This window comes from Podarcis vaucheri (genome assembly GCF_965113315.1).
Source record: "Podarcis vaucheri genome assembly, chromosome: 6".
Lineage (NCBI taxonomy): Eukaryota > Metazoa > Chordata > Lepidosauria > Squamata > Lacertidae > Podarcis > Podarcis vaucheri.
In genome coordinates, this window is record NC_138764.1 from 43,379,097 (window position 1) to 43,406,170 (window position 27,074).

Here is a 27,074-nt window from a genome sequence, read left to right on the forward strand (position 1 = left end):
TGTGTGTGTTGCTATTGATTCTCTCTTTTTTGCATCTTTATCTTAGGTCTTATTATTTATGTGGAATTTTTTTCCCATTTGCTTGTTTGTTTACTTTTTGATGTTTTATTTATTGTTTACGACTTTTTTGCTACCTTTGTAGTTGTGCAATTTTATTTTTCAAGGTTGCAAGCCGCCCTTGAGCGTGGCTTTAACGATGGAAAGGCGGCATGCAAACAGAATCGATCCCTGGCCGCTGGAACTGAAAAGAGACGGTGGAGAAAAACTCCATAATCTCACTCCAGCCCACCCTATCCCCAGTTCAGCACGCCCGATTTTCTCTCCATTGTACAAATCGGCCGGTAAACTCCACCCGCGTCCGCCCTATAATGCTAACTAGTCCTCCTTGACAGGGGAAAAATCGGGAACTGCGCCCACTAACCACCTCCTGCCTCCTTTACTGCTGAGAACACACCTTCCTTCCGCCCTTCGCGTGCGTGCGCGCGCGTCACATGATCTCGCGCTCCTCCAATCAAAGGCTCCGGGGCGCCGTTCAAACCGCCCGACAGCAGTTGCTGTCCTGCTTGGCGTCGCTCGCCATCGCCTTCGCCTTGCTCGGTCCGGGCGCGCTATGGAGGGCCGGGTGGTGTCTCCGGGTCCCTACCGAGCCACCAAGCTAGTAAGCGGGGCGGAGAAAGCGGCGAGGGAGGGACTCTCCCCGGGGCGATGAATGCAGAGCGGCGCATTAGCCAGCAAGCCCGGAGTGCGTGGTTGGGGCGGCTTCACACGTGACACAGTTCGCGTGTCTGCTTGTATTCGTGTCTCTTTTGTTCTTTTTCTTTTTTTAAGGTTGCCTTTTGGGGCCCCGAAAGAGTTTCTCTCTCCCCCCCCCATCCTTTGCAGGTGCTTGAAACCAATAAAAAAACACTGAAACAAAATTAAACCCAAAGAAAATGGAGAAAACCTTCAGAGTGGGCAGGGGGTGGGGGCGGTTCTACCAGTTTAAAAGCCATCAGGGATGTGGTTTGTTTTAATTTCTTTTTGCACGCTACAGTCATGGCATGCGGAGGTTTTTCTCTTCCTTGTCCACATGCTAGTAAGCAGCAACTGGCTTCTTTGCCCAAGGACACCAGGGGTGGGGCAATTGTGATTCCCCCAGATGATGTTGGATTGTGCGGTCCCAGCCAGCATGACAAGTGGTCAGGGATAATGGGAGTTGTAGTCCAATAAGATATGGAGGGTCACAGCTCATTGATTCCCAGTGGACATGGGGTGTAAAGTCTTCCACGTGTGATTGCTACATGCAGCACTACCCAGAAGTGGTTTCCATTTAGGGCCACGAAAGATGTTTAGAAAATTATCCAGTTCCACACTGGTAAGGTGGTATTTTTAATTTGGTTTGCCCTTTTGCCTAGAAGTGCATCTTTAATGTCATACACAAGGTGGTTACTACTCCACGTTAGAATCTGTGGAGTAGCACCTGTAAGTATGCATTGACAGGTGCTAACTGCTCTTAAGAGGCCTTGAATATGTTTAGTGGTTAATGAATATGTGATTCGTGGTGGCAGGACAAAACATTTGCCTATGTTGAGAAAGCCGTGGAGTGGAGTGATCATATGACTCCTCCTTTGCACACCTGCAGATTCCACACTTCACAGCACTCCCATGTGTAATCAGCCCTTTGTTCTAGCTAAGGGGGAATGTTACTACATTTTCAATTCCCATTATGGCTGAAATGAGGATTCAGACATGCATTAATAATTCCCTGATAAACAGCATGGGGTTTGTGGTATATTTGGGCGTTGGTGCATTATGTGGCGGCTAACTTACCATTTCATTACCAATTCCAAACTGCAGATTCTGGTTAGCTTCTTATTGTTGTTTTTTAAAACCTAAATTTCACTTCTGCCTTGTAGTGGAATGAAGTTACTAAATATTTTCGGGCAGAAATGCCACGAAGGAAACACAGGCAACACTTCAAAAAATATGGGAATTGTTTTACTGCAACAGAAGCAATCGACTGGCTTCATGGATTACTGAAGAATAACAGTAATTTTGGTCCAGAAGTTACTAGGCAGCAAACTATTCAGCTGTTAAGGAAATTTCTCAAAAATCATGTGATAGAGGATATAAAAGGAAGATGGGGCTCAGAGAATCTGGATGACAACCATAACTTGTTCAGGTAATATATAACCATATTGACAGAACTTGGAAAAATGGGTTGATTGGATGCAAAAGTCCTGTTGATTTCCCCTGTTTCATGTGTTACTACCAAAAATAATGAGGTTTTAATTTATTCACACTTTCCACCTTTGAGTAACATGGAATTGAAAATTAGCTGTAGCATAAGATCAGCATCTAGTAGTATGATATAATATGCACTAGGCTTGTACCAAACTGCTTGGGAAGCTGGGCTTACTTTATCCTGTTCATACAACGAAAGAATTCATCTTCTTCCTACGTTTCAGTACTTGTATGTGACATGTATCCATTACCTTAATGAAAATTGTTGACTTTTATACTGTAAATGTTTTTGAGTGATGAACACTTTCCAAAATATTTAATTACGTTGAAATGCAAACTGTGTTTCAAAATAGTCTGTGACGCTACTGTTCAATGTTGTGCTTTTGTGTTTTAAAATTATAGGTTTCCTTCAGTTTCCCCAGTGAAAATTCTGCCACGTCGGTATCCGCTGAGTGAGAGTACAGATAATATTTCTAAACAGACAGAAAAGACATTTAAGTTACCACATTTCTCCAGAAGAACACCCAAAAAATATGAATTCCGGGAATGTAAGGTAATAGGTTATTTATGACTCTGATTCTATGACTCATTATGCACACTTACCTGGGAGTAAACCCATGGAACACAGACCTGCTTTTGAGTATTTATTTATTTATTTGATTTCTATCCTTCTCCAAAGAGCTCAGTGTAGCTGCATACATGGTTCCCCTCTTCTCCATTTTATCCTCACAACAACCCTGTGACATAAGCTAAGCTAAGAGATGGCAACTGACCCAAGGTCACCCTGTGAGCTTCATCGCTGAGTGGGAATTTGAACCCAACTCCAGACCAACAGCCATGCTGGCTGGAGCTGATGAGTAGTCCAACACCATCTGGGAAAGCTACAAGTTGCCCACTACTATGTTATGGTGTTGCAGGATTGCTGTAAACACTGTGGGAACGGCTAACTGATGAGCAATTGTGGGAACACCCATTAGCAGTCTTCTGGCTTCCAGAATCCTGGAAGGATGGGGAGGAGAAGGGTTGTTATGAGACAGTATGACTCTCTCCCAACTCTTGAGTAAAAGTCTTGACTATACATAGTTATAATGCCTTTTATTATGGCTCCTTTGTAGGAGAACACAGAAAATGTGAAAAGTGAAATGATGGAAGAGGACAGGAAAAATATGTTCATCAGACAAATAACCCAAGCGGACATAGATGAAGTTTGGAGAAGCACGGTTGTGATACAGTGAGTGACAAATGGCCTTCTTCACTCCTGTCATATCCCAATGTGCCTAAGGATAGAATCGTTCACTTCTTGGGCAAAGATCATTGTAGTGTCCCGATCATCAGCTGAGGTTCTCAAAGCATTCTGTTGGGAGAAGCCTCCTTTTAAGTTGTATACTTTATTGCTGGCAGAGCATTTTGAGTACGGTCGTACCTTGGTTTTTCAAATGCCTTGGGAGTCGAACATTTCAGCTCCCGAACGATCGAAAACCGGAAATGATTGTTCCAGTTTTCAAACATTCTTTGGAACCCAAACATCTGACGCGGCTTCCAATTGGCTGCAGGAGTTTCCTGCAGCCAAACGGAAGCTGCACCTTGGTTCTCAAACATTTTGGAAGTCAAACGGACTTCCGGAATGGATTCCATTTGACTTCCAAGGTACCACTATTGGAAATTTTGAGCTTAGCAAGCTTATACACCAAATTGAATTAAAATATTAGCATTTCTAAAGAGCACTAGTCCTACTAAAACATAAAAAGTGCATGGATTATTGTAATAGCTTAAGCTGGGAGAGATAGGGTGTATTTGGAAGAAGAGTTATTTCTTCTAGGGAAGAATGTGTGTGCTTTGTCTCTGGCCCTGTTTATATTTTAATGATAAGCTCCTCTGGTTAATTTCTTTTAAAACCTGTTTTTAATGGATAATGAAGATAGCTTTTTTAACTAACAAAAGTTTGCTTTATTCCATCTCTGGTTCATATGTAATACCAAGCCAGATTTTGTGAAAACTAAAACTAAACTTGGCCAAACTCCTCCTGGTTGCATAGCTGATAATGAGCAGAGGGAGGAGCGTGTGAGCCCAAAACTCACAGCAGCTCCTGCAAGTAGTGGTAAATCATAGTTAAGCATTACTTATGAACATGGCTTCTGTGATACTTCATGGAACTTTTGTTGGACTTTTGAAGATGCCTGGTCTCTAGTGTCCTTGTCCTTTACCTGTCTGCGCTTAACAGATTTATCCTTGATTATTATGATGCCTTAGACACCACAGGAAAATTCATTTCGAACTAGGCACTAAAGTGGATTTACATGTCCACCCCTCTTCCACTATACTATGATTTATTTACTGTGATCACCCAGTGATGAAGTTTTCATAAAAGCTTGGTTTTGATTTGCAGGCGGTAACATTAAGAACACAGTAAAACGATATGCTTATCATTTCAGAGATGTTTGAACATCAATATATATTGAATCCTTTTGCAAGCCTGTTTTCTTTAGAGACCCCCCCCCCCAAGTGATGTGCTCAGTTCTGGAATTATCTGGTGTTGGTTTTTTTTTCCTCCTTGCAGTTTGCAAACTATTTTAGGCATGCCATCACTCAACGAAGTATTGCACCCTGCACAAATAGTTCCTCGGTACATAATATACAACATGACTAATACAAGTAAACGTGGCGTTGTTCTTCTGCAAGACAAATCAGGCAAGTCCTGTACAATTATTTGAAAACCTGATTTCCACCCCACCCCCCTTCAAATATTATGGAAAGTGCAGTATTTCTCCTGTCTGGTAATTTAACATTGGTATTAAAATATAATAATTAAAATATAATAATTAATTAATAAAGCCCTCTCAGATGTTAAGATCAGCAGAGGGGGCTCTCTTGGTAGTTTCCCCTCCCTCAGAAGTTTCCGGGGTGCCCTGGGAGAGGGCATTCTCTGTGGCAGCCCTAAATTGTGGAATTCCCTCCCCATGGGTGCCTGGCTCCTTCACTATTCCGCTTTCAGTGAATTTTGAAGACGTGCGAGATGTGTGTTTTCAGAGCCCACCCGTTTTGTGTGATTGTGATCTGTTTTAACTGTTTCAAGTTTTTAGTTGTAACCCACCCTGGGATGTGCTAGTGAAAGGCGGGTGATAAATGCAACAATAATAATTTCAACAGAACTTCAATGTAAATATGGTTCATTGTCACAACCTAGCACAAGGGAAGAAAGAGCAAAGGGGATGTCTAGAACTTTTGCTTCTCCTCAAACTACATGTTTTAAAACCGGTTATGTCAGCTAAGGGTTAGCTAGTGTGATGCAGTGACTAGAAAATTAACCATGAAGCTTTTTTAGAATGTGACCTTGAGCAGCTGGTAACTCTTGTTCTAATTCCCATGGGGAGCATGAGGGTTAAAGTGAGATGTTATATCTTCCAGAATATGCCCTTAGATGATGGATGAAACAGGACAAATAGAAAGAATATATGAAGTCTGCTCTTAAGAATAATAATGGGAACTGGTCAATTTGTCTCTTCCTTCCTCTACCCCCTTCCTTGCAGAAGACCTCCCTCACTGGGTACTGTCAGCTATGAAGTGCTTGGCAAACTGTAAGTTAGACACACATTGTTTGAAATGTCAGGTGCTGAAATAGAAATGGAAAACATAATAGAAACACCAATATTATATTGGTGACATCTGCTGGGCTCTTATTTATTCTGGGCTTCCAATAATCTGATTTTTAGAATATTTTATAAGTGAAATTAAGGCCAAAAAAAGAGCAAAATAGTAACACTGTAATTCCATAAATGCGCCACAAATTTGTGCCTGATCTGTACAATGGCAGTTCTTAAAAGAAATGTTGTGTTACGTCATGTCAGGGGTCCATCCACCACCATACCCCAGCCAGAATAACTAGCTAGCTTTTATTTTTGCCACTCACTCAGGAAAATAATTCCATTTGTATAACTATGTATAATGATGGTTATGGCCGAAATCCTAACCCCTGCCGTCAGGGCTTTTCAGAGCAGCAGAGGAGCTGCAACATCCACACACCAGCCCCTCACTGAATACAGAATAGGGGGGAGGCTTGTACCCCATCCCTGTACCAGCTGCAGCAGTTGGGCCCAATCCTAGGCCGGCTCCACTTTCAAAATGCCTGTTTCTGAGTTTTCTACTGGTGGAGATCCTGCCTGCTAACCCCTACCATAAAGGGGGTTGGGAGTCCTCTCCCCCGTAAGAGAGATCCCTCTCTCTCTCTCTCTCTCTCTCTCTCACACACACACACACAGCTCTTTGTGCTGTTTCGTGTTGTACATTTTTGAAGAGTCGAGTTCAATGTTACTGAGATTTATTTCCTTGTGTATTTTAGGGCCTAGAAGCAATGGCACGAGCCAGCCAATGTACATGGGCTTTGAACGAGATGTATTCAAAACAGTTGCTGACTATTTTCTTAGTCTTCCCGAACCTTTACTTACATTTCAGTACTATGAGTTATTTGTGAATATACTGGGTACGTATTCCTCTAGTTCTGAGGCACCCCAAACTTTTATGGGCATTTCAGAAGATGGACTAAGACACCATGTGTCTGAGTGAAATCACATGGTGTATCTTAGATTTTCAGAATGAACTTTGGCTGCCTTAATAGGACAAGTAATTCATTATAAATTTCAACAACTTGGTTTTCTGTTCTTAGTCTTTGCACTGAATGCTGAACACAGACTGGCTTGTTATGTGTCCTTAGTCTTGCATATCTGAGCTATCTGTTGCACTTATGTTTTTGAATATCCTCTGACTGAGCAAGTGTTCTCTTCAACATGACTAACATTTCTGACTTAACTTTTCTGACTTGTGTTGCTTGTCTTGTTGCCCTGTCACATCACCTGCATCTGAACTTGTATTTCATTTTCTGATAGTTTTGTGTGGCTACATCGCAGTTCCAAATAGATCCAGTGGAAAATCTAGTGCACGGAATGACTTGACTCTTTCAAAAACTCCACCCTTAAACTCTTTCAAGTCAACCGAATGCCTTCTGCTAAGTTTGCTCAAGACTGGCGAAAAAGACAAAGCTGAGGCTTCCAAAACTGTTTCTGTAAAGTGTACAGCAGAAAAGGGACACGATAAAAAGTTGCAGCATGATAGTTTGCCTTGTGAACATGCCACCGTTCATGAACTAGCAGGTGGAAGTTGTCAGGACCTTTCAAGACTGAAAAATGAACAAGCTATGCTTCTCAAACTTAAGGCGAGGTGTTACTCTTTGGAGGGAATTGCAGATACCGCCTCAGGCAAGTGTAGTAAAGACGGACTAAAAACACTTTCTGAAACTGGAGTTTATATACCGTTCGCAAGTAATGGAGACCAGCTGTTTCACTCTGCACGTAATCCAGACTCTTTCTTGGATCTTTGTTCAGATGTCGCTGGCCCAAAACAAACATGTGGCTTCAAGAGAGTTTCCGCAGCAAGTATTCCAGACCAAGAGCTATCTAGTGGTAACCACAAATCAAAGCAACTTTGCAGATCTCGTAGTTTACGTGGAAATAGCAGCTCTAGCTGGTGTAGTGCCCATGTTCCAGTTGCAGAGATCACGGTGAAACCACATCCTTTGGGCCATCTGGGCCAAAAAACCCAAAGCACCACTACACTGGTTACTAAAATAGGAAATAAACCTGGGAATTCTGATATGACCATCAGTAAAAGACTCTGCAAAAGTGCAACACAACTTTCAGAAAACACGCTTCCCCCCAGCACCCTTATGTTGACTGGCACAAGTAAGATTGCTTTCCTGAGCATGGGATTTATTTATTTATATTTACTAACTAGTTTGTTTTTCTGCCTTTTTTTCCCCTTTGCACAAACCCCGAGGTTTTAAATGACTAAACGTATTCGACAAGATTTGTCAAAACGGTTCCTAAGGCCTTTGAGGTTCAGTAATTTTTAAAAACTAATATTTTGCCATGCAAGCACCAGTATTTTCTGTAGTGCATGCTAATGCCAAGTGTGTGTGCTTTTCTGTCAATGCTGTTATATTTGTGTAATTCGGCTACTGGGCTACTCTTCCAAACAACTTATAGAGAAAAGAGAGAAGCTGCTGTTGGGCACGGACTGCTAAATCACTCTAGTCTCTAAGCTTCTAAACAACCAGCTAGAAGTTTTTATGTAATTGGACTTTAGCACACTTCGGTGTTAAAATAATAACGTTTCGCTTTCATTTGCTCTTCACCTGTATTGCTGGAGCAAAATGAAGCGAGTTCAGGATCTTAGCACAAAAGTCTAGGATAGAGCACATAACTAACTTCTTAACTGAAGTAGAATCAATTACCGTAAAACTATTACTTTGTGTTATGCAGGGAAATTAACGTGCAGAATTGCTAATTCTGCTTTTGATACAGTTACCAAGAATAATGTCTGTCCCCAATTTTTAATTTGCTAGAGATGCTCCAATCTCATTTAGAAAGAGTTGCTATTGAAGCACTGCAGATCTGCTGCTTATTGCTTCCTCCAGCAAATCGCAGAAAACTTCAACTCTTGATGCGCATGATCTCTCGAATATGTGAAAATGTTGATATGCCACGACTTCATGATGCAGTGGGCACCAGGTCTTTGGTAAGATGTGTTGCTTTCCAATTTCTTCTTAAGTTGTTCCATTGTACAACTGAAATTTTAGGTTTCCAATGTTATCAGTCTTCCCTTCTGTGCCATTGTTACTGTTAAGGGGATATGTCTTGGGAAGGAGCGTGATACCACATTCCTTGCCACAATATTCTGTAAATTCTTTTGTTTCCTAACCAGTTTGTTTAAATGTTTCCAGATGATACAGACATTTTCTCGATGTATATTGTGTTGTGAAGAAGAAGTCGATCTTGATGAGTTGCTTGCCATAAGATTAGTTTCCTTTCTAATGGATCATCACCAAGAAATTCTGGAAGTCCCTATTTATTTACAAGTGGCCGTACAAGAACACTTAGAAATTTTAAAAACTACTCAGGTGAGGGAAAAGGTTGATGCATGCCTTTCATGTTTCAAACAAAAACTCTTATGAGTCAGAGATCTTAACTCCTGAGCTTGCTGTCTTTTTTCTCAGCCTGGATCTTGAGACACATTAGTTACCTATTTAAGGCTCCTACTTAAAATGCAGAACTTGACATTTCTTGCCCCTTAAACTTAAAGATGTTTTGCATCCTTGAGGTACTATTCTTCCATATCTTCAGGCAATTGTAATAGTTTGGCTCCTAGCAAAGATTCTGTAGAAATTGTTCGGTTGCTTTCTGGCTATTACAGCGGTGCCTTGGTTGTCAAACTTAATCCGTTCTGGGAGTCAGTTCGACGCCTGGTACCGTTCAAAAACCGAGGCGCAGCTTCCGATTGGCTGCAGGAGCTTCCTGCACTCAGTCAGAAGCCAAGGAAGCTGCGTCGGATGTTCAGCTGCCAAAAAATGTTCGCAAACCAGAACACACACTTCCAGGTTTGCAGCGTTCGCAAACCAGAACACTTACTTCCAGGTTTGCAGCGTTCAGGAGCCAAGCTGTACCAACCAAGGTACCACTGTACTCAGTTTGGTCTTCAGGGAATTCTGTGGACTTCCAGACCTGATTATTAATTGACAGGAATCAAATTTTCATTATGTTACTTCGTACTATAACTGTTCTCTGCACTATAACTCTCAGTCCAATGGCCCTGGGTACTTCTGTGATTTCAGAAAATTGGGTCATATTTTTATCATACTTTGATTCCATTGTTCATTGGTATCTTACCCTTTGGGAGTTACAGCCTCTGTAAGTAGGTCAGTATTATCATCATCATCCACATATGACAGATAGAGGGCTGAGAGAATACTGGTTTGAAACCCATTCAGTGCATCCCTGGCTTAGATTGGAACTGGGAGCGTCAGATCGAGAGCGCTTGCTGTTTAACAGATGCACTAAACCAGCTCTGTGTAAAATGCATGGGACTTCACATTATCTTTGTTTGCAGATGGAGTGCCTAGGGGAAGAACTGAGCACCATATTTCCAACTTACTCCTACTGCGAGAGGATAACTTCTCAGGAATTTGATGCACAAAAGATTTTCACCTCTCAGGCAGCAGTTGCTGAGCTTCTGGAAAGCGTCATTAAGGACAGAAAATTAAGTGTGAAAGACAAAAAGAAGAAGCTTAAGCAGGTAATAGAAGATGTTAAACCTGCATCAATGTTATTTGTGAAGCAGGTAGCCATTTAGTTTTCAGAACTGACAGTTACGTTGCCTCTGGCACTCTCATTTGGATGAAAATTGTCCGCCTGGAAATGGGTGCTTGCACTTGAAGAACAAAGGGATCTGTTCAGCGGCATCTTTTTCTTTTGCCTTTTAAAAAAGCTGCATCTGTTTCTGAAGCCTGCTACAGCCCCATCACTGCTGCCTCTTCAGCTGTAGTGGTGAAAACAAGACTTATACCGCAAAGGTTAAGGTGGCACCTTAGGTCTAGCAAGTCGGGCAAAGATATAACAGCTCTGGCCCAGGTTGCTACTTTAATCTTGCTGCTAATTAGCATTCTGCTTAGGCACTTATCTGTGTTAAGCAGATGTCCCTATAGTACACCAGAACTTCTGCTGAGGTGTAGGTGGCTGCTCTTCTCAACCTCCAAAATTCACCCCCATCCCAGCTGTGATGAACAGGGACTTTCTAGCGCTACAGTGTTCGTTGTGCCAGCTGCTTTGGCAGTGCAAATACGACTGTGTTGTAACTCCATAATGGGGGACATGGCATTCTTTTATGGGATTGAAATCCCTGGCTACAGCATGCAGAATCATATCTAGCCCACCTCAAGATGTCTGGCTGAATGGCAATGCGTTTTGCAAACTAGGGGTGTGTGGTGGTGGGGATTCTTTTTGTTTTTTTAATGGATCAAGAGCAAGTCTGCAGTAGAGATTTATCCCTCCTTCACCAGCCGAATCCTAGGCATGTTGGCTTGGAAATAAATGCCACTGTCCAATATTATTTGCTCTCCAATTAGTATGCAAAGGATTTGGGGCTTAAAGGGTTAATGGTGGGCATGCTGTTTTTGCAATTGGTCTCTGCTTTGATATTACTAGTACTCTAAAATGACACATAACACTCCTGCAATTGTTATGAAAAAGTGCATGCTAGGTTGAATAAGTAGGGGTTCCCCTCCCCCCTCAGTAAGTGTTTAGTTTGGTTTATTCAAGGTCACCTGACACACAATTTACTGTAATCTACTTTTGGGTAAAGTACAATATCTTTGGAAGCTTAATACAGAGGATTTCTGTTCTCCTGCAGAAACCTTTGAATTTGTTTTTTTTCTTGGACAAACCCCCTACACAAAATTGTACTTGTCCCAGAACTTTTTAAGTCTTATGACTGGAGTCCAGCTCTAAAGCAAGCAGCTTTTAAATCACCAAGTTGTTGTTACTATTCTCTGTGCTTTCTTGTAGTAATGGAGACTTTGTTGGGCTTGAATTGTTTCTTAAATTCAGCCAAAAGGACGTTTTAAAGTTCCTACTCTGTAGCTAGCTGGTTGCCAGTGAAAGAATTGTTTCATTCTGGATAGCAAGAAGTCTTAAGCCAGTATTTTGTAGCAAAGTAGAATGTTAAAATTGAATAAATAAAATAAATAGAAAATAAAACAAACTTGGCCACCTCCCTGCTCACCCCTGACTGTCTTTATAAGAGTTATTACTTGGTTGTAGCACTGTGTTCATTTTTTGTAACTTCAGTATGACTAACATGGCATCTTGTTCCTCAGTTTCAGAAAGAGTATCCCGAGATCTATCGAAACAGATTTCCAACCACAGAAAGTGAAGCCATCCTGTTTGACGACAGGCCCACAATTAAGCAGCCAATGCTCAGCCTGCGAAAGCCAAAGCTACGTACCCTGAGAAGTTAATTTTATGTCTTTTGACGAATCTGATGTTTGTAAAGCCATTTTGCTTGGAAAACAAATATTAGCGACATTTAAGTGAGCGAGTATACAAAAATGTGAATTTGTTGAACTGTGCTAAAATAGGTTGGGTCCCAGGGTTCCCTTGTCATACCTAAAGTCTGGAAATGACGACATTGATGTTTACAAAAGAAGCCAACCAATGTAAATAGATAATATTTGTGTATGAGTGGAGTTGGGTGAAATGAAGGTTAACCAAAAATGTACAGATACCAATAGCCAAAAAGAAAAAGATGGTGGAGTTAGTAGAATTGAGAATGCATGCTATAACCCATTCCAAGAAATGGGGGAATACTTTTACCTCAGTAAGCTGGTGTGTGTGTTAATTTTCAAGAAGTACTTCATTATTTTTTTAGAAATTGTAAGTAGAAAAGTAGAATATTTTTTATTATTTTTTTGAGTGAAAGCAATAGGTTTGCAAGCAACTTGATTAGACAGCTTTTACTTTTCAATTTGCACTTACCGTGTATGTTGGTCGTCTGTTGTCTTGAAACTTTGCATGGTCCGCTGTTGACCAAGAAGAGGCAGGAGAAAAAGGAAGCATGGAACATGTGTCACAGTGTTAAACAGAAAAGAGCGATTGTAAAGCTGATCATCTTTGCACAAATCCAGCCTTTCATAGAAAAAGGCTTCAACAGCCATAAAGAAGTAATTAAAAGCCTTGCTTGCAATGGTTTGAAGTGTGTTGCATTTGTAGTCCTGGAATATTTGGAAATACGTGGTTAATGGGTCACTGGTCCCATTACTTGTCTTGAGGTTTTCTTCCCATACTGTCTTGGTTCTCTTTCTTTCCATTTAGGCCAGTAAATTGGATCCAGGTGAGAAGAGCAGTCCTAAGTGGGATGAGGTGGAGTTAAGTAGCAGGCAATCTCCACTTCCAAATCCCTACCAGCTTGCTCTGGCCATGTTGGGAGTTGGAAGGTGTTGCTACCGCCATCATCCTTCCATACTGACGGGGTTGGTTGTTTTTAAAACCTTTCCTCCCGCCTGTTTCAATGGGAGGGAAATTAATTACCACAGGTTCAGGCCAGCATCAGTAGGTAGCCCAGTATGTTGACTGTACAAGCGAAGGGGGTTGAATGCAGTAGATCAAAGGTCACCCCCAGTTGATCCCACCACAAATGGGAAAATCAATGGCCGTACTGCTTCCATAGCTCCTGGGGGCTTAGAAGGGCCTCTAAGGCAGATGGGATTTCCAGTCAGCAGAGCACTTCCCCAGTGGAAAAGCCACACTTCCATCCTATCGCCCTTCCCCCGCCGGCCTTTGGCAAGGGTTAAATTCAACTAGTTTTCAGGGGAAATCTTAAGTCATCACTAATATAATTTGAGTGGGACCTAAGTACAACTAAGGTTACTCTGGATCCAATCCATTGTGTGTTGTAGTAAGACTACACTGTCCAGATTCTTTTCACCTCTCCTTCTCTTTTTATGTTTATCTGTTGTAAATGTTTTGTGTTTACAGCATGTATCTGTCAATATTTAATTGATTTTATATTTTTAAAATTTCTGTCAGAGGAAGCTTGTTGAATAAAATGACATAATGGTGGTACTCTATTTGTGTTTTGTTCAGAAGGGTGTTTCAGAAAGTGCATTGAAGCTGAATTGTAGCAAAAGGACCTGCAAGTTTAGGAACTGAACGCAGAATTGCACTTAAGGAGTTAAATATCGTAGCAAACGAAAGACTATATGGAGTACCTTTTCTGACGCTTAACACTGAATTTAGATTATCGTAGTATGAGCAATGTTTAAAGGCTGCAGTGGTAAATGGAAGGCCCCAAATTGTAACAGCATTTGATAATTTATTATGGGGCAGTTCTAAAGACCAAAGATGCTCTGAGTTATTGCAATAATTGTGAGGTAACCTGCTTATTCTGAGTCTTTTATGATGTGGGTTATTTTTCATCACACATTGGCCGTAGCCATCATACTGGGTTTTTAGATACCTTCATTTCCATGTGAAAGTTTGATAGGTTTATCCCTTTTTTCTTAATGCTGATTCTTAGCCCTGAGCCTGTCAATCCTTCTAAGCCACTATTTGCTATCTTTTTATGTGTGACAGATATTTCCTATGGAATGTGCCAGTATTCCTGATAATTTAATATGCCCATTCCCATCCTCTCTTCATGATCCCTACCATTTTATAGCCTTTGGCTACACTTGCAACACATGCCTTCAGTGCCTTTTGTATCAGAGATTAATTCACTTCCGCCAAATTTAATTAATGTTAATTAAGTTGCAAGAGCCATCATACAGCAGCTAACTAATGTTTTCAGCCCTACTGAGCATTTCTTCAAGGTTAGAACAGTGTTTCACAAAATTGGCTTCAAAGTCTTTTTGGAAAATAACATAGGAAGGCAAACAGGAACAACGAAAATAATTTTCAGGTATGTTTTATCTGAGTCCTTTACACTTTCAAGTCATATTCTTTATGGCAGACCTACCACACTTTATAGTTCCATATAAGCAAAGCTTAGACACCTATAAGAATGTGGCCTTTGCAGCTTAATTGCACAAGAAAAACGATTACTGGGAATTAAAGATTTGTTTGGTAATATTCTCTTCTTTGATACCTATTAAGAAACCATGTGTGTTTTGCAACACAGGCACAATGCTCGCAATGTTTGAGATAGTAACAATCTGCTTTAACTTGTACTATTCCCATAAATACAATAGTCTATTTCTAAGAGCTACGGTTAATAGTTCTGTATAGCCCCAAAGCCTGCAGGCCTTAGTCCAATGCAGTATGATAATTTGTGTATTTTATAGTCTCTAAGCCAGCCTTTCCTGAACCCTGGTGCCTTTCAGCTGTTTTGGACTACAAGTTTTCGCAGCTCCAGCCACTGTCGGACTTGTGCTCTCAAACATCTTGAATGCATCAGGTTGGCAAAGGTTGCTCTGGGCAAATCGCTTGCTGCCAAAATTGAGAAAAGGAAACAAGGAGTTGAAATCAACCATCGTTCATCACATAGAACTAAGAATTTCAGTGGGTCGACTCTGAGTAAAAGTTATATGGCCACAGTCCATGCATGACCTTCTAATGCACTTTCAGAGGCTGCACATTGCTTGCTCTGATGCTAAAAACTGAACAGATAACTGACAAAGGTGTTTGTGCTGTTGTCCAAATACAGATGCAGTGTTTTTAATAAAACCTTTTTTTTAATTTGGGAGGAGGCAGAGATTCCTCTTTTAAAATAGAACTTTACAAAATTGTTTTGGTGTATAATGAAGTGTAACCTACACAGCTGTGATTGGATTTAAGGACAGGTTAAATACGGATGCCATTGGCAGCTGCTGCAATCTTCTGCTTCTCGTGTCCATCAGAGACTCTCTGTTACATAAAATCCAGTCTCCTGGAGCCAGCAGTGTGCCGAGGGCCAGTTCCTCCAAGCTGGAGGTTTGGGTAATGGGGCAAAGGTTTTGTGCCAAGCAGCGAGCACGTTACAGGCTGTGTGACTATAGTCCACTTTCTTTCCCCTTGTTGTTTCATTGTAATCCACTTCTGCATGGGGATTTAGGTCTCTGGAAAACATTCAAAGGCCTCTCTTGAGCAGCGGGGCGAAATCTCATAAAGCTTCGGGAGGATTTGAGTGGTGAAAGATGCTTCTGTTCCCCAAGGCCCAGCTGATTGGCTCATATGTTTCCATAAAGCTGCTGCTCCCGTCAGTAAGACCTAACCTTCATATAAATACCCAGCACACATCTCCGGCTGCCATACTCTGCATTTGGCTCAGGGAAGTCCAAATCCTTTCCTGGGGAGAAAATGGCCAGCCAGTAAGTACCTTCCCTGGGCTTTGCTTTGCATAGAGTTTAAATGTCAACCCAGTAAAGTGTAATAATGTCACTAGATTCTTGCAGCTAGCAAATTTATCAGAAGCCAAGAGTCGGTCTTCACATGCTGCTGCTGCTGCTGCCTCTGGGGCATGCATGATATTCTAACAAGAATCCACAAATTATTGTGGCAGGGCAGTAGTAAACAGTAGTAAAGCTGGACTCCTGATTCTGTGATTTTTATTGTTAAAGCTTAATCCATTGCAAGCATAGTTCTTCGAATTGTGACCAACATGTGTTGGGAGGGTATTGGAATAGGAGAGTTCACCCTGTGGTGAGAGCAGGATCACAGAGTTTCTGGAACATGATGCCTGGCACTTGTGAGGATGAGTAATCTGTGCCTTCAGTCCATGTTCAATGTGATTTGGTCATGGGGAAGCTTGCATTTGGCTGGAGGAATGCTGTGCTGATTCCACTTTCTGGAAATATATTCAGCACTCTCACTTGGCCACAACCTGCTCTACAAAGTGAATATTGCCACATTTCTCTAAAAACTCTACCAATTTTATTGGGGGCGGGGCATGGCACAATCATACATTTCATCTCAAGTTACCTTGCCTCCTATTTATGCTGGTCAAAACAATTCTTGTTGAATTTATATCTCTCTTCTAACCTTCATCCAATAGTTGGAAAGACTTGCTCACCCTTTGTTTTCCTAACACCCTTCAGAGTTGAACATCCAGCAGGTGGATACAAGAAGCTCTTTGAGACTGTGGAGGAACTCTCCTCACCAATAACAGCTAATGTCACGGGTATGTGGATTTCTAATGCTTTCTTTCCAGATTGCCCCAGTGTGCTATTTTCCTTCAAACCTTTATGGGGTGGGGGTGGGGAGATACAGAGGGGGAGTTGAAGAAACCTTGGGTGTTCTTTGTTGTAATACTAATTTATTTAATGAAAGTCAAATATTGCATTTCCATAGCCTCATGCTGAAAATCCACAAATTGACCTAATCTTCACAAGCCCTGAAATCCTGCTGCATACCTGGACTAATTAAATGCCATTCAAGTTAACCTGACAATCCTAGAACATGGCAATAGAGATTCAATACTGTAACAAAGCAACAAATCTCTGGACATGCCCTTCTTTCAAATGCCTTCCACAAAACAAAACTTTGCTCTCCCCACTCTCTGGCCTTTGTACAGTGAGGCTTTCTTCAGTGCAGAAGTAGACTTCTAAGTTTGGTAGACATATTCTAAACAGAACATCAAATCTTTTTTTTTTCTTTTTCTTTTTTTGCTGGATAACAAATGTATTTATTTAGCCCTATTCTTGGGGTTCATGTAATGTAAGTGAAATAATAGCTAGAATCTGTAGTACCTTGGAGAAGCTCTGTGATGTTCCTCCCCAGAGACGTTATGGTCCCTGAGGCAGAAAACCCAAATTTGCTATCCCTTCCCAATCACTGCCCAGTCAGAGGGGGAAATATGTTTATCCAAGCAACTGACAATTTGCTGCTTTTTAATAGTTTCCAAAAATCCGCTGCTGCCCTTACAATCTGTCTGTGTTGGCTTGGCCCAGTGTGAGCGTAGGTTGGGTGGGACCAGGCCTCAGGCTGTCCTTCACTTGCAGCAGCATCTGGGAAGGCAGCCTGTGGGGCAGAAGATGAGATGGGAAATTACCACCCTCGTGTTTCCAACCTTAGTCTTCTTTTCTCAGCTGCCACCATTGTCAATTTGATTCTGTGAGGGGTGACCAGCCCTGAGGAGCTAGGCCTCCCCTCACCCCTCGCAAATATATTGATACAAAGAATAAGGGAAGACTTGAGACTGCTTAGTCAATAGGCTGCTTAGCAGCCTGATTTCTTAGTCGAACACAGTTGGCATCTTCCATGGGCCCTTTTATTTCTTAAATACGTGACAACGCTTTTTCCTATCATTGCAATAGGCAGGATTCCAGTCTGGCTCAGAGGCAGTTTACTCAGATGCGGGCCGGGTTTATTTGAAGTTGGCTCAGAACCATTTTATCATTTGTTTGATGGCCAAGCACTTCTTCACAAGTTTGACTTCAAGGAGGGGCATGTCACTTATCACAGGAGGTAAGCATCTTCATTTTTCCTACTTGGCATTCCCCACCGATAGCAAGCCCAAGGCTTGTCCAAATCAAACTGACTTTTAAAAACATTCTGTTCCAGAGCTAAGAATGCATTTTGGCTACATTTTAAGTTCTATGAAATGGGGATCGGCGATCTGCCTCACAGGCTTTCTGGACAATAACGTTAAGGATTGCATAGCATGGTGAACATTGAAATGTCAGGGGTTAATAATATCCAGAGTTCAGGCAACGAGGGCGCTTAGGGTTGGCTTCCTGCACATAGCTCCCCACCTCCACCCCAGCCTTTTCTAGAACTTGTTCCATGCCTCTTCTACTTCCATCCTTATTCACACATTGCCGGTAACAGCACGGGGACTCCACTCTGGTGGCTACTCCTTTGTCGCTTCTTGACAATGTCTGTAACTTCCATCCATATAGTTAGGGTCATTTGAGCAGATATGTGACATACCACTTAGGGCCCGTTCTACAGGCCCGTTCTACTCTCAGCAACCCAGCAACTGCATCACCTTCCCATGCCTCTCCAGAAATCCAAGGTGCTATGGCAAGAGCTGATTCCCATGCCTAGGCCATCCCCCCTGGGGCATGTGACAGGCAGCATGGGAAGCGCACTCCTCCTAGGTGACCTGAGGATTCCAACATACCAAACCAAAACAACCTTTCTTCCTTTTCTATAGGTTTATCCGGACCGATGCCTATGTAAGGGCAATGACTGAGAAAAGAGTCGTGATTACAGAATTTGGCACCTATGCTTACCCAGATCCATGCAAGAATATATTTTCCAGGTGACAAAACAAAGGCATATTGTAGGGGATGAAGCCGTGTTCTTTTTTTCCCCACCAGAAGAAATAATCTAGTGTCCTTGTTGGTTCTGTTTGGCAGGTTTTTTTCATACTTCCAAGGTGTGGAGGTCACCGACAATGCCCTGGTGAATGTGTACCCCGTGGGTGAAGATTTTTATGCCTGTACTGAGACAAACTTCATAACAAAAATTAACCCAGAGAATTTGGAAACAATTAAAAAGGTAAAAAAAAAAGAGAGAGAGAGAGAGAGAGAGAGAGAGAGAGAGAGAGAGAGATGGCAGAGGTTGAGGACAAATGCAAAAAGGAAAAGGAAAAAATGCTTTTGGTGACGCACAGTCTGCACCTGCAACACAGTACCTGATTAGAGAACTGTCTGGCTGTATATGAGGTCTGTGGCAGACTTCATACATGCCAGACCTCTCTCCCCGTTAGAATCTAGTCCAGACATTGGAATACTTCAATAAATATTTTGCAAAGTCTGTGCTCTCAGAATGCACTAGTAAATATCATGCAAACACGGACATTTTTGGTATTTATGCCAGAGCCAAATGACATTCCAATGACATTCTGCTGGTTACTACCACTTGTGGGGCATTCATAACTGGATTTATGACATCGTAAAGTGGCCGTGTTAGCTTTATAGATGTCGTGCTTCAGCAAGAGCTATAAAGAGACCAGTAGTTTTACAGAATTTGCTATATATATATCACAGCTGGTACGAGCAGGCAGACCTTCTTATAGGTGGTACCAGAGGACAGGACAATGCCATCATTAAGAGATTAGAGTCGGGTTGTTTTTCATTGCAAGAGATAGTTTTTGTGCATGAAAAAACTGCATAAATAGTTATGTCTTAGCAGCAGCGTGTTTATCAAAATTAGCTGCAAGGACATGTTGCAATGTCAATGTAAAACATACAATTATGGCAAAATAACATTGCATCATAACTTCGTATATTTCCAAGTATGTAGAACTTTTTTCTACAGTGATTGCCTCTGTTTAGGAAATTCTGTGGGGCTGAAATCTAGCAGAAGGTGTCCTCCGGCTGGAGGAAGGGGAAACTTTTTCAGGTGACTACTCAACCTTTTCAGGGAACTGTGCAGAGAGGAATTGGCGAGGGCTGGGGAAGAACAGTCTTTTTCCCCTTCCTGTAGCAGGGATGTCCTGTGAGTGGAACTCTGCTTATAGGAACTCTGGATCCAGCCCAATGTGTGTAGGGGCTACTACAGTATTCAAAATCATTCTGTGAATAATCAAGGACTCAAGACACAGGCACAAAGTGGATTTGGAGGAGTCATCTTACCTTCTCATCTTATTTACAGTTGGTACAAACCTTGATTTTCCAACAGGCCCATCCAGTCCCAGTTGAAGGGGGATTATATTACCAAGTCAGGGGAACTGGACAATATCAAAACTCTTTTAAAATGTCATATTCCTTGTTTATCAGTTTGAACCCCCCCCCCCCGGCAAATGGTTTCTTTTTAGATGTTTTGTATCTAAAGTCATAATAATAATAATTTTATTATTTATACCCCACCCATTTGTCTGGCTTTCCCCAGCCACTCTGGGCAGCTCACAGCATATATCAGAACATACTAAAACAACAAACATTAAAAAGTTCTTGATACAGTGCTGCCTTCAGATGTCTTCTAAAAGTTAGTTGTTTATTTCCTTGACATCTGATGGGAGGGCGTTCCACAGGGCGGGCACCACTACCGAGAAGGCCCTCTGCCTGGTTCCCTGCAACCTCACTTCTCGCAGTGAGGAAATGGCCAGAAGGCCCTCGGCGCTGGACCTCAGCGTCCAGGCTGAACAATGGGGATGGAGATGCTCCTTCAGGTATACAGGACCGAGGGCGTTTAGGGCTTTAAAGGTCAGCACCAACACTTTGAATTGTGCTCAGAAACGCACTGGAAGCCAATGAAGATCCTTTAGGACCGGTGTTATATGGTCCCACAGCCACTCCGAGTCACCAGTCTAGGTGCCACATTCTGGCTTAGTTGTAGTTTCTGGGTCACCTTCAAAGGTAGCCCCACGTAGAGCGCATTGCAGTAGTCCAAGCGGGAGCTAATCAGACCACTCTAGTGAGATAGTCTGCAGGCAGGTAGAGTCTCAGCCACAAGGTACCAGTTGGAGCTGGTACCTGCCCTGGCCACAGAATTTACCTGTGCCTCCATGGACAGCTGTCTACCATGATGACTCCCAGGCTGTGCACCTGGTCCTTCAGGGGCACAGTTACCCAATTCAGGACCAGGGAGTCCCCCCACACCTGCTCACCCCGTCCCCCCAAAACAGTACTTCTGTCTTGTCAGGATTCAACCTCAATCTGTTAGCCACCATCCATCTGTCAAGCCCAGATGAATGTATGGACCAACAAGGCATCTTTCTATTATGCTCTCCAGGTGGATATCAGCAAATATGTTTCTGTCAATGGAGTAACAGCACACCCCCACGTTGAGAATGATGGAACCGTTTACAATATGGGCAACTGCTTTGGAAAGAATTTTTCCCTTGCCTACAACGTTGTACGGATACCTCCCCTGCAAGCAGGTTTGTTCACTTCCAAAAAACATCTGCGTACTTAGAATATGACTGCATTGTTCCTTTTCCCTTATGAGTAAAATCTATCCGCTACACATAGTGCAATACTTCTCGCTTTTCCTATGATTTCTGTCGCTTTTCCTTCTCTTACACAGTAGCTAAAAGTGTCAGAAGTTGTGTGTGTGTGTGTGTGTATATTTTGCAAAAAAAGTATCAAAAGAGGTTTTTGTAATGACAAGCTCATTTTCAGAGAAGCAGTGCTTGTGTTTGAAGACAGACTGATTGAGTTGTAACTAAGTTCTACTCAGAGTTAGACCCCTTTAAACTAATGGATCTAAGTTAGGTCTGTCTGTTAGTTTCAGTGGGTCTACTCCCAAGTATGATTAATGCTGGATACCCAGTGTGGTGTAGTGGTTAAGAGCGGTAGTCACGTAATCTGGGAAACCGGGTTCGCGTCTCCGCTCCTCCACATGCAGCTGCTGGGTGACCTTGGGCCAGTCACACTTCTGTGAAGTCTCTTAGCCGCACTCACCTCACAGAGTGTTTGTTGTGGGGGAGGAAGGGAAAGGAGAATGTTAGCCGCTTTGGGACTCCTGAAGGGGAGTGAAAGGCGGGATATCAAATCCAAACTCTTCTTCTTCTTCTTCTTCTTTGTTTTTTCATCTACCGCACCGGTTTTCTTATTCTTGTATGGAATTCTCATTCATTGGCTTGTACAAGATCAGCAGATGAATTGTGTCTTTATATATAATATATATTCTTTTTAGATAAGAAAGATCCAATGACCAAATGTGAGGTGATTGTTCAGTTTCCTTGCAGTGACAGGTTCAAGCCATCTTATGTGCACAGGTAAATTCCACCCTCTAATATAAGCCAACAATATAAACTTCATGACTTCAGCTAATATAAAAGGGCAATATTGTTAGCACCCAGCTCTCTCTCAAGAGACAATGGAGTGCACCTCTGGGAGTGAAGTCAAACGGTTGGAGAATCACAGCGCCTACTATGACTGCAGAGACTGGTAACACATAGCTGCTGTCTCCTGCATTATTTTTGCTGCATTAGCAGCACCAAAGTGACCTCTGGGGCGCGAGCCTGGGCAGTGTGTATGGAAGTCCTGGCTGCCCAAATGACAAGACCCCCCTCCCGGCTTCACTGATGTAGTCCAAAGGAAAGCAGAGCAATACGTTTGGCCCCAGCTTGGCAGCAGGAGTTGCCAGGAAGCGTACAGGGTGCCATCCAACTGTCTTAGGGACTCTACTCTGGATTTGTGTATGGTTTACTTCCCTGAAGAAGTAAAGGTAATGGAGGTTTAGGATCAGAGTTTTCCTTCTCTTAAATGGGCTCCCTTCCCAGGTTGACGAGCCCCATCTGCCTCATTTCCCTCTATGGCACTTGTAGCATGGAAAGCATTGCTAGAGAGAGAATGTGATCAAGTAAAGAGAATAGCATCTTCAAAAGTTTGTACTGCCTAACTTACATATTAGGTATTTTCTGGAAGTGCAAAGAAGCACATGGAGAGGGTTGGTATTCAGGCAGATACTCTTCATTTTGATGTTCTAAAAGCTTTTAATGATGTCCCTGACCAATATATCATTCATATAATCAATCCAAATTTGAAAGCACACATTTCTAACAGAAAATTGTTTGCCCCATATGTCAAAGCCCTTGTCTATTATTGACAGATAAGATTGAATTAAATTGGCAATTAAAAACGGGAAGAAACAGCATGCAGCTGAATATTGCACACTTTCATGTATGCAAAATGCTGCGTCGCCTGAAATAAAACCCACAACTATATTTCTGAACAGCTTTGGAATGACTCCAAATTACATCGTATTTGTGGAAACACCAGTGAAAATCAACTTGCTCAAGTTTCTTTCTTCCTGGAGTCTTTGGGGTGCCAACTACATGGATTGTTTTGAGTCAAATGAAAAAATGGGGGTAAGTGATGTTGCTCTGCAATTTACATGCCCCAGGGCCTGAAAGTATATTATTTAAGGGCACAAAGCAGTAGATGCTATTTTATGGGTTCACACAATTCAAGTGTGATTTATTTTATTTTTTAGGTATGGATGCATGTAGCTGATAGGAAAAAAAAGAAGTACCTAAACATCAAATTCAGGACTTCACCTTTTAACCTTTTTCATCACATCAACACCTATGAAGATCACGGTTTTCTGGTTGTGGATTTATGCACATGGAAGGGGTGGGTATTGACAAGAAGGTTGCTTTCAGGTGATTCTCCAAACTGCAGTTTGGAGGATGAGGAATATTCCCTTTGCTCGCATGCTTCCTCCTCCTCTGGTGCATGTGTCTTACCAAGTTTATTTGTGGTTTAATCAAACCATAGCTTCCTGCAACACTCAAATAATGCAGCAAACTATCATTCAGAGGTTTGGAGGGTCACCTGAATACAGCCTGAGCATTGCATAGCACTCAAAAGAGCTCTGAAGAAATCCAAGCAGCATGTGTCAAATACCGAAGGATTTTGTCAGCTTTCGTTTTTAAGAGTGATAGAATATGCATGCTGGAATATATCCTAATACTTGGGAGTAATTTTGCAGAGACAAAGGGATCAGCTGAATAATCGAAGACTTTAAGCCCAAGTCTTATTTATTTTCTGGATCCCGTTTCTAGATCCTTAGGGTTACATGCTCAATTCTGCTATTATTATTTTTTAAATGCCATCTACTTTGAAAGACTGGTTGTGCACTATATTTTATTATATGCAGCAGTTACTGTATATTTTTTTTTTGTCAAACCAATTTTGTGGGCCAGAACTCTTCAGGAAATTTGATCCATCTCTTGCTTCTAGGGTGTCACAACAAAACCATGTTAGATGTCATTAACTGCTTGCTTTCAACATTTGAATGCTGATACTTTTATCCTCCTACAGGTTTGAGTTCGTTTACAATTACTTATATTTAGCCAATTTACGGGAGAACTGGGAAGAAGTGAAGAAAAATGCCCAGAAAGCTCCTCAACCTGAAGTTCGTCGATACGTCCTTCCCCTAAATATTGAAAAGGTACCTGCAATAGTGAAATAGAGTTCTAGCCTCCCTGGGGAAAGCATTCCATAAGTGGGGGCCACTACAGAAAATGCCGGTTCTCTTGTTTCCAACCTCCTAGCCTCTCATTGTGGCAGAGGCAGTTTTAGGGTAGCATAACCAGTGTGTTTGCATTACCGGCAGTCCGATTTACATAGAGGTTAGGTTCCAAGGCACTGCACGCATCTGTGAAATCATGTATAACTGAAACCCATTGAAAAAGAATGCGAACACCCCATTCTGCCCCCACCCTGTCCCCATTCTGCCCTTTTAGTGTTGTTTCAGTGACGTCTTTATGAAGTTTCCTGGTCACTTCTGGGTTCAGCACAATGCACATTTACACGGTTGCACACATATTGAACACAAATGGGGAGCCGCCTGTATATGAGAAGGCACTACAGAACAGTGCCTGTTATTATTCAGTGAATCAAGCTTGCTCCTACCTGCAAACTTTTGTCCGAAGTTGGTTTTTGGTAGCACTGTTAGTACTGTTGGAAAATGGAGCATATCCTGTAAGAAAGCATAAAAATGTTCCCTCCTCACTACTTTTTTCATTAGCTTCCCTTTTTTATCCTAGGCTGACACTGGCAAAAACTTAATCACATTGCCTAATACAACAGCTACTGCAGTTCTGCACAGTGACGAAACCATCTGGCTGGAGCCAGAAGTTATTTTTTCAGGGCCCCGTCAAGGTAAGATCATCCTCAACCAGAATAACAAAATAAAAAAATTCCTTCCAGTAGCACCTTAAAGACCAACTAAGTTAGTTCTTGGTATGAGCTTTCATGTGCATACCAAGAACTAACTTAGTTGGTCTTTAAGGTGCTACTGGAAGGAATTTTTTTATTTTGACTATGGCAGACCAACACGGCTACCTATCTGTAACCAGAATAACAAAGACAGCCTAGTAAATCTCTTCCTCCCTCCCAATCTATTTTCCTTTTGTGTTGTATCTTTATTCAGTTGTAAAACTGACAGCAGGAATTGTAGTTTTTTAAGTGATCTGTAAGCCACCCTCTGAGCATTTTTTGGCCAAAGGGCAGGATAAAAATGCTTTAAATAAATAAATGACTAAAAATGACTCACTAATTCCTGTAAATGTTCTTGTGTTTTGTTTTATAGCTTTTGAGTTTCCGCAAATAAACTATGCAAAGTATTCTGGGAAACCGTACACATATGCATATGGACTTGGATTGAATCACTTTGTTCCAGACAGGGTAAGTATTATGTGCTAAGATGGGTGCAAATTAAGATTCCTTAATATGGTCAGGGCCAGCACTGATAGGAATGTGCAAGACAACACAGTTTAGTGCAATTTTAACACTATCTTCAAGAGACTCTTAATATTAACATCAAGCCCAATCAAAAAGTCATCTGGTTTCACTCAAACCTGAAATATATTTAAAGTGATTCTCAGCCCAGCTTTTAAAGGTGTTCATAGTGCTAAATATATTCTTTCGCTCTTTATAAACACAGACACATAATCCATCAATACGGACATTAATTTATGATCACTGTATTTCAAATATCTGTCTATTCTTGTGCACTGGGCTAAATCCATTCTTTCTGTTCTTGTTTTACACCTCATGGTAAAACATAGTCATGTTAGAAAAAGTCTGTCATCTATTGGGCTAAGACTTAATTTTCAACACAGCTTTGATATGGTAAAGTGACCATCACTTTGTCATATTTTCATATTTTTGTGATAACATCCCATACCATATTCTAAAAGCAAGCGCATTGTGTAAAAATAATGTATGTCTTAATTTGTGGTGATTTTGCAATATCTAGAGTTAGTCAGTGTTTGACTAACAACTCTTTATATAATAGGGAGAAATTAACTTCAGTATCGTCCCCCACCCTTATCTCTTTCTAGCTTTGCAAGATGAATATCAAAACAAGAGAGACATGGGTATGGCAAGAACCGGATGCCTATCCCTCTGAACCAATCTTTGTTTCACACCCAGATGCCCTGGAAGAGGATGATGGTAATGTTATTTCTTTATTCAAGTCTATGCACATCTTTTCTCCAGTGAGTTAGGAAGGCTTTCTTTGAATGCCAGCCGTCTTACACAATAATTGCAAGAAACGTTGTACACAAATATTCACTGATAGAATAATGGAAAACTTGTTCAGATTTTGGTTTAATGGTCGTTGCAGTTTTCTTGGATGATATAGTGGAGATTTGTTGAAGTATCTGGTGCTGCTTCAGCTAGGTAACTCCTTTTTATTTTTGGTTCAGGTGTTGTCCTGAGCATTGTCATTAGTCCTGGAAGTGGACCAAAGCCTGGCTACCTTTTGATCTTGAGCGCAAAGGACATGAGTGAAGTCGCAAGGGCAGAAGTGGACATAAACATCCCAGTTACTTTTCATGGACTCTTCAAACGAGCATGATGGTTGCACCTTCACTAGACCTATTATTAAAGCCTGACTTTTAGCATAACGGATGCAGCTACAAACTGTACTTAAAAAACTACACCCTTCCAACTATCTGTCCCGAGGACCTGTAGAAGTATTTTAACATTTCAAAGAACTGCACACTGACAGAATTCAAGAATACTTTTATAATCCTCATGTACTGTAGAGAAACATGAAACTGTCAGCATTTGGTATTTTTCATTCAACAAATAAATTTAACTGAAAAGAAGCATTGTCAATTGCAAAATTCATGAGTCGGTAGCCTGA

General features: G+C 41.6%; 2 protein-coding genes across 2 annotated transcripts; both read left to right on the forward strand.

Annotated features, from left to right (window-relative positions):
• The first annotated feature begins 529 nt into the window (after positions 1–529).
• DEPDC1 (DEP domain containing 1) lies at positions 530–13,667 on the forward strand. The gene is made up of 12 exons (XM_082227250.1): positions 530–658; positions 1,896–2,161; positions 2,626–2,776; positions 3,339–3,454; positions 4,781–4,911; positions 5,751–5,798; positions 6,560–6,700; positions 7,104–7,955; positions 8,618–8,790; positions 8,996–9,172; positions 10,159–10,344; positions 11,924–13,667. Exons 1-12 carry the CDS (start codon positions 611–613, stop codon positions 12,062–12,064), a joined length of 2,430 nt encoding a protein of 809 aa, XP_082083376.1. The 5' UTR covers positions 530–610; the 3' UTR covers positions 12,065–13,667.
• A 2,081-nt stretch (positions 13,668–15,748) lies between these two features.
• On the forward strand, positions 15,749–27,036 carry RPE65 (retinoid isomerohydrolase RPE65). Its single transcript, XM_082227288.1, has 14 exons — positions 15,749–15,889; positions 16,616–16,698; positions 17,834–17,984; positions 18,676–18,783; positions 18,881–19,022; positions 21,201–21,348; positions 22,107–22,188; positions 23,151–23,283; positions 23,409–23,548; positions 24,239–24,368; positions 24,967–25,081; positions 25,512–25,606; positions 26,266–26,377; positions 26,632–27,036. The coding sequence occupies exons 1-14, from the start codon at positions 15,879–15,881 to the stop codon at positions 26,781–26,783; spliced, it is 1,602 nt and encodes a 533-aa protein (XP_082083414.1). The 5' UTR covers positions 15,749–15,878; the 3' UTR covers positions 26,784–27,036.
• Positions 27,037–27,074: the final 38 nt, after the last annotated feature.

Bases quoted from the DNA above. Each gene is read 5' to 3' on its own strand.
- DEPDC1 (XM_082227250.1), top strand. From the start codon at position 611: ATGGAGGGCCGGGTGGTGTCTCCGGGTCCCTACCGAGCCACCAAGCTA. The intron at 5,799-6,559 runs GTAAGTTAGACA...TGTGTATTTTAG, and splicing joins TATGAAGTGCTTGGCAAACT to GGCCTAGAAGCAATGGCACG. The intron at 9,173-10,158 runs GTGAGGGAAAAG...CTTTGTTTGCAG, and splicing joins AAATTTTAAAAACTACTCAG to ATGGAGTGCCTAGGGGAAGA.
- RPE65 (XM_082227288.1), top strand. The intron at 24,369-24,966 runs GTACCTGCAATA...TTTTTATCCTAG, and splicing joins TTCCCCTAAATATTGAAAAG to GCTGACACTGGCAAAAACTT. The intron at 26,378-26,631 runs GTAATGTTATTT...TTTTTGGTTCAG, and splicing joins TGCCCTGGAAGAGGATGATG to GTGTTGTCCTGAGCATTGTC.